The sequence below is a fragment of the Conger conger genome, chromosome 9, assembly GCF_963514075.1.
Source record: "Conger conger chromosome 9, fConCon1.1, whole genome shotgun sequence".
NCBI lineage: Eukaryota > Metazoa > Chordata > Actinopteri > Anguilliformes > Congridae > Conger > Conger conger.
Window position 1 is genome coordinate 54,959,990 of NC_083768.1, and position 12,062 is coordinate 54,972,051.

At 40.9% G+C, this 12,062-nt stretch overlaps 1 protein-coding gene across 8 annotated transcripts in view; it reads left to right on the top strand.

The window, feature by feature from the left end:
- Window positions 1-4,124: 4,124 nt before the first annotated feature.
- LOC133136745 (probable thiopurine S-methyltransferase) overlaps window positions 4,125-12,062 on the top strand; it is a 36,617-nt gene continuing 28,679 nt past the window's right edge. For 2 of the 8 annotated variants that reach the window (XM_061254449.1, XM_061254452.1), the window contains exons 1-2: window positions 4,199-4,261; window positions 5,922-6,042. Coding sequence is in view for 2 of the 8 variants with exons in the window: in XM_061254445.1 (XP_061110429.1) it covers window positions 4,831-4,877 (47 nt within the window). In the remaining 6 variants the exon portion in view is untranslated. Of the gene's footprint in view, window positions 4,262-4,809; window positions 4,878-5,921; window positions 6,043-12,062 lie in introns of all 8 variants that reach the window. The other 6 variants (XM_061254451.1, XM_061254445.1, XM_061254446.1 and 3 more) reach the window with 6 other exon arrangements.

The window sequence follows — 12,062 nt, forward strand, 5'->3', positions numbered from 1 at the left end:
AGCTGACAATTGGTGGGGCACAAAACTTTCCTTTAAACTCATCATGGTTTTCAACCTGTTTTCATTCATTCTCTTTGATTAACAAGCATGCGAACAATCTGACTAATCAATTGGCAAGTAACACACAGCTTCTTCATATCATTTTGTTTTAATCACGATGTTCACTTAACAGAAATACAACACTGTTATCTACCACATTAGCTTTGAGCAGAACCAGCAATAACAAAACCTGTGCAACAAGATTGTTGAGAATCTGTGCATTGCAAATCTTTTCTATGAATATTCTGCTGTGAAGGAAAATATCAACAGATAATGTATAATTTTGTAATGCACCCTAACAACACAATATCAACCACCTAGCAACACTTTAGCAACCACTAAGCAACACCCTAGCAACATTTTAGCAACCACCGAGCAACACCTTAACACCTTAGCAACCACCTAGCAACAATATAGCAACTGAGACGGGTGCGTGGGGGTTGGACCCAAAATGCACGACTCAGAAACAATAGTAATATAAAGACCCCTTAGGGCTTTATTCGGGACGAATCCCAGGAGAGTAGTCAACACAAGCAAAGTCCATACACGTAGATCCAGCCAAACAAAAAGTAAACAAACAAAAAGCACGGTGCCGAGGGAAGAGGCAAACTCGTAGTCGGTAGACGTGCAGGGAGGTCCGGTAGCAGGAGAGCTGTCAGCGGGGCAGATGAACAGACGGACGGCAGGCGGAGGCGTAGTCGTGGACGAAGCGGGAGTCGAAACCATGAAACAATCAGCGAAGCAAAAGTACAAAAACGGTAGGCAAGGACGAAGTCAAAAAACAAACGATGGTCACAAAACAGAAATCAATAAACAATGGTCGGTAAACAGGCGTGGATCGTAACGTGTAATCAAACAGTAAATAATGCTCAAGAGTTGCGTGGTAAACAGAGGCAGACAATTTCGCAGTGACCAGTTGCGCGACTGGGCTATAAATGCAGGTGTAGACAGGTGTAGACAATTAGTTAGAGCGTAGCAAGGAAATGGAAAACAGGTGCGATGGATGACAAGTCTAACAAGGAGATTAGTAATCGTTAGTAATAAACCTATCCTGCCCTAGCATTAGTAAATTAGTAAATGGACAAATAGAAACACTAGGGGAGTGAAGGACAGAACGAGAGAGAGAGAGAGAGAGAGAGAGAAAAGGCGGAACGCAAGGTTTGCGGAAAAACATGTAAAATATGTATGCATAACAACGACCAGTAAACGTAACAATAAACATGCATCGAAACATAACACAAAGCGAAACTAAGACGATAATCACTCAACATAACCAGGTAATATAATCGTAACGAAACATAACTAGACATGACGAGAAAATAAATCGTAACAAGAAATAAACTAAACAACATGACGAACCTAGACTAACATAATACAAGATAAGACACTACGTGACTAAGACAACATGAATAAACATAAAACATGGCGAGACAGACCTGAAACGTGACAGCAACACCCGAACAACGCATTAGCAACCACCTGGGAATGCCCAACAACCATCTAGCAACCACCTAGCTACACCATAGCAACCACCTAGCAATACCCAGGCAAAACCATAGCAGCCACCTAGCAACACCTTAGCAACCACCTTGCAAAACCTTAGCAACCACCAAGTAATACCCTAGCAACACCCTACCAACCAACTAGCAACACCTTAGCAACCACCTAACAACTTAGCAACCACCTAGCAACACCCTATTGACCACCTTGCAACATGTTAGTAATGACCTAGTAACACCCTACCAACACGTTAGCAACCAACTAGCAACACCTTACCAACCACCTTGCAACCACCTAGCAACTTTAGCAACTACCTTGCAAGATATTAGCAACAACCTATCCATGCACTTTTAACCACCTAGAAACACAGTAGCAACACCTTAGCAATACCTTATTTAACCCTTTTCACTTTGGCCCACAAGAAGGCAATTTCAGCCTATTTTGTACTAGTCCTATAAAAGTGATCAGAAAAGCTTTTCTATTAAACCATTTTTTTATACAAAATGTAAATAAAATGAACCTTCACATGTGTTTTATTCACATATGTTTTGTACAACATGCCCAAGGTATTGGAAAAGTTCTCAAAAAAGGATTACTCACCCTAATGAACCTGCTTCTGAACCTGAACTTTATTTCAAAATTAGGTTAACCAGTTAGCCAGTAAAATTACTTTGAATTATATAAGTTACTATAAAAGTTAGAACAGTGTTTAGATATCACGTAGGGGTCATCGGTTATCATGCCATTAATATTTAATTCTTTAATTGTATTGGTTTTCCCATGAAAGTTAAAGAAATAAGCCAAGTTTTGTTCTCCTTCAAACCACATTTTCCTGGATCTTACAAATGCGCCTTCTTCTTTCATTTTGTAAATTTCATCCAATTTAGTTTGGTGTTCAATTGGTTCATTTTTTTCTGTTTCAGATAAAAATTATTTTAGATACCACAATCTCTTCCTCTAATCTGTGGGCCTTTGCTAAATTACTACCATCTCTTCTCAGGTACTGCGCTACTTCAAATTTAAGCAGCTCCCAATTGCTGCAGTAGAGATTCTCAGATTGAGCCTTGTCCCAAAAGCGTGTAATTATATATTGAATTTCTATTTTCACTGCTTCATGTTTAAAAAGGGAACTGTTCAGTTTCCAATCAGAGCCTTTATAAATGTGGATATTACTTGAATGCAAAGGGATATAGATAGAAACAGCACTATGGTCTGTTAAGGGTGTAGTAATAATATTAACAGAGATATTGTCGATATTCATGTTTTTAGACACTAACCAATAATTTAAACGAGACTGTCTAGTGGATGTTTTATTAGTCCAAGTATGAGCATTCACCCCAGAAAATTTTTTTGTCCATAGATTCAAATTTTCAATAAACATCTCCAAGTTCTCAACTATTGTAGTATGATTACGTGGTGGCCTGCAGTCAATAGAACCCCCCCCCCCCCCCCCCCATTACAATAAATGAGTTTGGGAATTTGTTTAGCCAATGTTGAATAGATTTTCTTGTACTTAGAGTAAATCATCATTTTGAGTCTAAGACTGCTACCCATATATATTAACTGTAATAACCATGGATTTTACAATTATAGTGGCAGAGGGGTCGCAATCAGAGTGCAAAAGGTCCCCAGATCATTTATTTCTCAGGTTAGCTACACCTGCAGAGCGTTCAGAGCCATGTGCCAACCATAGGTCATTGCCCCATTGTGCCCTCCAAAAATTGACATCCTTGACAACGGAGTGAGTCTCTTGGAAATAAAAATAAGGCTTTGCGCTTAACTATGTTTTTTAGCCCCCTGGCATTAAGGGTAGCTAGCACCTACACACACAGCAGAAAGAAAAAAAGATTGACGTCATTAGATGGAACCGGAAACGTGACCCCGGAGGGGATAAGCTTTGCACCTATGTCACAACTAATTCTATCCCCCCGTTTCAAAACCTATCCCCTCCGGGGTCACGTTTCCGGTTACGTTCCCCTCATGCGTAAGTTAGCGTCATGAGTTAGCGTCAGGTCGACAGCGTGGTTGCCAAGCTTTGTCTGTTGGTTGCTATGATGCGATCTATAAGATACATTCCCGATGCGTTCGGTAGCGTCAACTGGCTAGCGTGTCTTTTTGTGAACGGCATATGCTTAATCATTACTCTGTCAATAAGCATTTATTTAGTCCGGTGTATGTAAGTTAGCGAAACATATAAAGTGCCAATTTCCCTACAGTTTAAGATAGCGAAAGAGATAGCTAGTGCTCATCTCTCGGTGGACTAATATCAGTACCGCTACCTAGTTAGTGAAACGGACAGCAAACCATTCGGCAATAAATATATGTAGAGAAGTAGATAAGCATGACATAGGTATATATATATTTAAGTTAGCGCCCTAGCTAGCAAAATAAGAAATATCTAGCTAGCGAGACAGCCAGACGGATAGATCGCTCGCTAACTAGGAACATAAGCCATAGCTGTTTTTATTTATTTATTCCTAGCTAGCTAGGGATCTATCTAGCTAGCTAGATGTAGCCTATATATATATGGTGGTTCAATGTATATAAATAATCTAGATATTACATATGAAGCGCAACACTACGGAAACGTGACCCCGGAGGGGATAAGTTTCGTAAGGGGGATACAATTTGCTGTGACACCGCCGTTTTAAGAAGAAGAGGAAGAAGAAGAAGTAAGTAAAAAAAAAAGTGAATCGTCAATCCATGCGATTAGACATTGCAAGTAAGTTACAACCTTGTGTTTTGTCAGGTTCAAGATATGGCTACGTTATATTTTCCATTATGCGACGTCTGTATTAAAATACGTCGCATAACGATAGCTCACGAAACTGACTTTAGCGAGTTAGCAAGCCAACTATTCAGTCAATAATTTGTTTTGACCCAACATTGCACATGGCACAATGTCACATTCCAACGTTAGCCAACGGTTATAATTACGTAAAGCTTATAATTACGTTATGGACACAAAGCTTGAAATGTTGACGTGTTAATGTTTTAAACTGCCATACTGTACCTTGTTATGCTTACATAGGCTATATTTTGCGTATACCCTGAGCTAAAGGAGACCGGAATGTTGTTGGAAAATAATTCAAGAAATACTAATCCGTTCATTTGGGGAAAATTACATTTGTTAATACACCAGCAGAATACATTTATTATCTCTGACGGTAGAAATGCTTTCAAATAAAGGGGGAGTATGTTGTATAGCAGAGTAATTCGTAATGAACACATGTTAAGCTTATTAGCTGAATATGTATTCTTGGCCACTAGGAATCACTATATTGTCTGGTAATGGATGAATGGACAGAAGTAGGATGTGGCGTAAATAACGAGAAGAAGTAAGTAAGATGCGATGTTGACGACCACATCTCTTTGGGCCTAGAACATAACAACAGTCAAGGTTTTAATTCGGGGACATGCATGATGACCAACCGTTTGCAATAGGCTACTGCTGCTGGGCTCCGAGCAAGTAGCTATGTTAGAGGTCACGCAGAGAAAAGCGACAGCTCCGTGAAGTTGGCAAATGTTGCTGGCCACAATTGGAGACTTCCGGTTCGCATTTATCAAAATAAAAGTAATTTTGTCAATTTTCATTTTTAAATTTTTACAGTTGGATATAATTGTGATGTATTTGCAGAGAATATAAAATTGCGCACTAATTTCCATAAAAACTGTTTGCTACCAGTTGTTGCTGTCTTTCAGGTGTGGTATGGGCATGCATTGTCATAGACTGTCAATTGCCACCCAGCTCATTTGCATAGCTGATAACTCAAAAACTAGAAATTGTTACCAAATGAAAGGGGGTATACATTTGTTAGCTGGACCCATATCTTTAATATTCTTCAGTCCTTCCTGTGATATCATGTTCCCACCAATTGTTGCTGTGTTTCCAGTGTGGGGGCGGCCAAGCATTGCTATGGACTGTCAGTTGGCACCCAGCTCATTTGCATAGCTGATAATTCAAAAACTATAAATTGTTACCAAATGAAAGGGGGTATACATTTGTTAGCTGGACCCATATCTTTAATATTCTACAGTAGTTTCTGTGAGATCATGTTCCCACCAATTGTTGCTGTGTTTCCAGTGTGGGGGCGACCAAGCATTGCTATTGACTGGCAGTTGCCACTAGGGATGTGTACCGAGAGCCGGTATTTTTTGGTACCAGTTCCTAATTGGTCGGTACCAGAGTACAGCTAAAGATTCTGGACAAACGATACTGTTTTCCATAGCTGCCACGCAGACACGCATTTGCATGTGCGTGTGAAAACAGGCAAATGCGTGTGTCTCACGCCGAAAGCGTGAGAGTTGGCAGCTATGGTTTTCGGTATTTTTTAAGAGTCTACCTAACCGTCGCGTAATTATGACACTGCCGCCGTCGACAGGTTATGATGCAGCGCCCCGTTGTTTTCTCAAGTAGTCAATATGTCAACCCGGCAGACGCTAACAACACCGTGCCCTCCTCCGTGCAGGCAGACTCCGACAGTGCTTCTTCATCAAGTCACGGTGAGTGTATGAATCATTAAAGGGGAAGTGAAATACTAGATTAAGTTGGCATAATTTACAAGATTGATTCCCAAATATACATCATTAAAGGTTTAAAACTGCCAGTAAAGCTGGATTAAAAATAATAAGTAATTAAATTACCCTTTTTTAAAACATGCGCAGCGCCATTTTATCCGAGCGTATAGCGTGACGTCACTGTCCAGAGGGATCTCGGCTGCTGCCAGAGAAAGTAAATATGTTGCTTTTCCTTAAAAACTGTTAGGGCTAAATGCGTCAGGAGACGCGCCACCCCTACACTGTTCTGTTTACATGTATGTGTCTGTTGGCTTGAACATGTAGGCAAGGGCTTTGGTCATCTCCCTAGGTTTTTTTTAAATTTAATCTATTCTGAGAAGCATTTGTAATTTTAAGTTAAGCTTCTGTTCTATTGAAGCATTATCACATTGACAGTTACCTTTAAGGCTGTATGGAGCTGCCTGCTCATTTTTCTGACATACCTCACACTGCCCGTTGACTTGCTAAGGGCTTAAAAGGCAGGTGCTGTAAATTGCTTAATGATGTTGCTGGTGTTACCCCCCTTGTGGTAATAAAAAACGATTGAATCTTTTATTATCTTGTAACGTCTTTATTTTATACACTAAATTACACGCCGTGGTATCGATAAGTGTATCGATAAATACCGGCACCGATAAGGAGTATCGGAATTGGTATTGGTATCGATACAATCCTAACGATACACATCCCTAGTTGCCACCCAGCTCATTTGCATAGCTGATAACTTAAAAACGGTAAATTGTTACCAAATGAAAGGACCCCCTTTCATTTGGTAACAATTTACCGTTTTTAAGTTATGCATTTGTTAGCTGGACCCATATCTTTAATATGCTACAGTAGTTTCTGTGAGATCATGTTCCCACCAATTTTTGCTGTGTTTCCAGTGTGGGGGGACCATACGTTGCTATGGACTGGCAGTTGCCATCCAGCTCATTGCATAGCTGATAACTCAAAAACTAGAAATTGTTACCAAATGAAAGGGGGTATAGATTTACTCTATACACCCATATCTTTAATATTCTACGGTATTATTGGTGAAATCATGTTCCCAGCAATTGTTGCTGTGTTTCAAGTGTGGGGTGGCCATATGTTGCTATGGACTGTGAGTTGCCAACCAGCTCATTTGCATAGCTGATAACTCAAAAACTAGAAATTAGAAGTTACCAAATGAAAATGAAATGAAATATTTACTCTATAGACCCACATCTTCACGTTTCCTTGCAGTGGATCTGCTGTACACAAAATTAATATTCACTACAATCTGCAAATGTGGACAAGTGCAAATAATAAACATAAAGATTTTCTAATGACAAATTTGACCGATTTAACACAAGAGAATATTGAAACTGCATTAGATTACGAATATGTTTGTCAAACAAAGTACTTGTGCAACTGCGGAAATTCCAAAAATAATGATTTTGATCAACACAGAGCAATTGTTCATCTTCCACAAACACTTATCGTTGCATGTAATCCAGTACCGCTTGAGGTATATCAAAATGTTAGCCTTAGATCTGTATTTAAAGAGCAAAAGTAAACATTGGTAGCTGTACTAATTGGATTACATTATTACCCACATGTGATTATATTTAAAAATGACAATACCTGGAAATGACATTGTGGGTTTTTTGAGTACTCTTTTGATGGAAAAAAAAAATATATATATATATATATATATATAGTAAAGTGAAAATTTATAATATGCATATTTGAGTGCATATCTTCAAGAGAACAAGAAGAGCAGTGTAAAGCAGAAGTTGCTCACTTGTGTTCTGCTTGATGCATGTCCAAATTTCCTCACCAAAATATATGTATTAGCTCAAAAATAAATTTTCCCATTAACTTAGAATCGCATGATCTAGCAATTCTTAAAGGAAACAATTGGCTAGATGATTCCATTATATACACATACCTGTCATTTTAGTACCCGAAAAAAGAATTCTTCCAGTCCCCTCTACATTTCTTAGCCAGGAACTGTATAGTTTATACTGCGAGACAATTCAGGTCTTGCCAAATTTACCAAATTTAAATTTAATCACATCCATACATTTTTTTGAATTTGTTCCAGTGAATTTATATTCGTTATATTGGACCATGACTCATATTACAATGGAACATTGCAGAATATTAGAGGGAAAAATATTTTTAAAAGCAGTATTAATGGATTCACTGAAACACCACAACTCATCTTGATCAGCAGTTCTTGACCGTCTGTCACTCTATTTATCTTTTCTCTATTTTCTCCTCTCTCCTCAACGTACCGGCTCCTCCTCAGTCCTCCTTCGCTGCTGATGACTTTGCTGATTTCTTCGATGAGAAGGTCACAGTCATCCGCAGATCCTTTACAACCACCGCCCCCCTCACTGTGCCCTTCCCCCCCCTCTAGGCCCATCCCTTCCTTTTCCACTTTCTCCCCCCTTACAGACTCTGATGTTTCTCAACTCCTGCTCTCCCACCGCCCCACAACCTGTGCCCTTGACCCTATCCCCTCTTCTCTTCTCCAAACTATCACACCTGACATTCTCCCATTTGTCACCTCTCTTGTCAACTCCTCCCTGTTTTCCGGCTGTTTTCCGGCATCCTCCAAGAGGGCCTACATCTCTCCGCTGCTAAAAAAAAGCCTACTCTGGATCCCTCCATCATCCAGAACTACCGCCCGGTATCTCTTCTTCCTTTCCTTTCTAAAACTATCGAACGAGCCGCTTCTACTCAACTTTCTTCTTTCTTTTCTAACAACAACCTGCTAGACCCCCATCAGTCTGGCTTCAGATCGGGCCACTCGACAGAGACTGCTCCTCTCCGTCAGTGAGTCACTCCATGCCGCACGAGCAGCCTCCCTCTCCTCTGTCCTCATTCTCTCTGCTGCCTTCGACACTGTGGATCACTCCATCCTCCTGTCTGCCCTGTCAGCAACGGGCATCTGTGGCACAGCCCTGGACTGGATTGAGTTCTACCTCTCTGGTCGCTCCTTCCAGGTTGCCTGGGCTGGTTCGGTATCGACACCTCGGGCCCTCGCCACAGGAGTTCCCCAGGGCTCAGTCCTAGGCCCGCTTCTTTTTTCTCTTTACACTCGCTCCCTTGGCCCTGTGATCACTGCACATGGGCTATCCTATCACTGCTACGCGGACGATACCCAACTCTTCGTCTCGTTCCCGCTGTCTGATACGCAGGTTTCAGCCCATATCTCTGCTTGCCTGAGGGACATCCAGAGCTGGATGGACAGCCACCATCTAAAGCTCAACCCAGCCAAGACTGAAATGATATTCATCCCTACTAATACCTCTCCCCATCTGGATCTCTCCATTTCTCTCAGGGACACCACACTCACGCCGTCTCCCAGTGCAAGGAACCTCGGCGTGGTGATGGACAGCAGACTGTCCCTTTCCGAGAACATTGCGGCGGTGACCCGGTCTTGCAGGTTCTTCCTATACAACATACGGAGAATCCGCCCCTTTCTCACCCCCTACTCGACCCAGCTCCTGGTTCAAGCGATGGTTCTGTCCTGCCTGGACTACTGCAATTCCCTCTTGGCTGGCCTCCCAGCATCCGCCATCAGACCCCTCCAACTTATCCAGAATGCAGCAGCTCGTCTGGTCTTCAACCTTCCCAAATACTCGCACGTCACCCCCCTGCTTACTACCCTCCACTGGCTGCCTGTCATGGCTCGCATCAAATTCAAAACATTGGTGCTAGCCTTCCAAGCAGTTAAGGGGTCTTCCCCAGCAAAAAATCATCAGACCCTACACCCCTGCCAGACCTCTTCGTTCAGCCTCCACAAGCCACTTGGCACCTCCCCCTCTCCTAACCTCCACCTCACGCTCACGACTGCTGTCTGTTCTGGCTCCACGGTGGTGGAACGAACTCCCCGTTGAGGTCAGAACTGTAGAATCTCTCCCCACCTTCAAACGCAAGCTGAAGACACACCTCTTCAAGCAGCACCTCTCCCCATCCCTCCCTACCTCCCTGTGAACCTTAATTGTTGTCTTTGTGACTTGCTTTGTGTATCTGTATTTTTTAGTTGGCTAGGTAAGCAGTGTTTTGATAGTTAACTTTGGTCACTTTTGCTCTGTTTGTTTGTTTCTTGTTTAAAAAAAAAAAAAAAAAAAAAAAAAAAATTGGCCCTCGTCCTTATCTTTGTTGTACAGGTAGCAGTTCAAATTGTACTTCCCTCTAGGGTCTTTCAGCGAACTTATCCCTTGTTATGGATATGCACTTTGTTGTACGTCGCTCTGGATAAGAGCGTCTGCCAAATGCCAATAATGTAATGTAATGTACAGTACATTGGCATAACAGGTAAACTACATCCGGTTAATTTAGTTTTTGAATATGCTGACCAATGTCCTTCCTTTCCAGGTCAGTTAGATGGGAGCAGCTGTGGACTTTACGTTTGTCTGTTTTCTAAAAGTATAATACTTGATAGTAATCAGTTAAATTGCAGTCCAAGTAAAATGCGAAAGGTTGTCCTTGCTGACTTACTAAATTAACTACTCACTAGAATTAGCCAACACTAAGTCCTCCTTACAATTAAGGCCTTTACAATTAAGGTTTGTTTCCTAGAAGTCCCATCTGTGTCCCTACTTACTTCCCACTGCCTTATTATTTCCCTTGTCTTCTGGTTTTACTGGTGGAGAGGATACCCTCACTACCATCACAACCATGCCGCAACTGGCAGTCAATAGCAATGCTTGGCCGCCCCCACACTGGAAACACAGCAACAATGGCTGGGAACATGATTTCACAGAAAGGACTGTAGAATATTAAAGATATGGGTCCAGCTAACAAATGTATACCCCCTTTCATTTGGTAACAATTTATAGTTTTTGAGTTATCAGCTATGTAAATGAGCTGGGGGGTAACTGACAGTCCATAGCAATGTATGGCCACCCCACACTGGAAACACAGCAACAATTGCTGGGAACATGATTGCACCGAAATTACAGTACAGTATTAAAGATTTCGGTCTGTAGAGTAAATGTATACCCCCTTTCATTTGGTAACAATTTATACTTTTTGATTAATCAGCTATGCAGTTGAGCTGCTTGTGAATTGACAGTCAACGGCATTGCATGCCCTTCCCACACTGTAATACAGCATCAATTGCTGTGAACATGATTTTAGATAATAAATGTATAATTTTATAGATATCATACATAGATTTAATGTATGCCCCTTCATATTTGGTAACATTTTTTTCAAACAGTAAGCAGGTATACAAATGAGCTGTTACTGAACCGACAGTGTCAAGCAATTTATGCATGGCCTACATTATAGTAAATAGTCAAATAGCAAGCTAGTTGCTTGCTGGCGTTTATAAGTTGTATTGCAATTAATTTAAACAATGGTAATTATGTGAGTAAGTGCAGAAAACGTGGTAGCTATGTTCTCATTATTAACATTACTCAGCATCTCTTATTTTGATGGAAAATCACAGGAAGTTAAGACTGTACAGGAAGTCTAATTGTTGCATGCTTCAAGGAGCTGAAAGCGACAATAGGGTCGAGGTAGGCGCTTTCTGTGTGTGTGAGGTAGGCGCGACGATGAGTGGAGGTAGTTTGGCCAATCGAGATATATTAGGATGACCAAACGTCCTCTTTTACCCGGACACGACCTCTTTTTGGGTCCTAAAATATCTGGGGCGGTTTTACAAATTCCTTCAAATGTCCGGGTTTTTGCTTTGCTTGTTCGATTAGATATAACTTAAGCCAAAGATTTGTTATGGAGAGATATTCTTTTGTTACATAGCTGAATTTTCTATTCATGTTGTACAGAAGAGGCATACTTGAAATAAATACAACAATTACAAAGCATCTTTGAGTAAACTTTGAGTATCTTTGATACAAAGCTAAAGTTTGTGATCAAAGGGTATGAGTGTATGAGAAGGGATAGAATAAATGGAAATGGAGGAGGATGTGCAATATTTATAAAACAAGGATTACAATATAAAATATAGCTGCAAGCAGCAATGA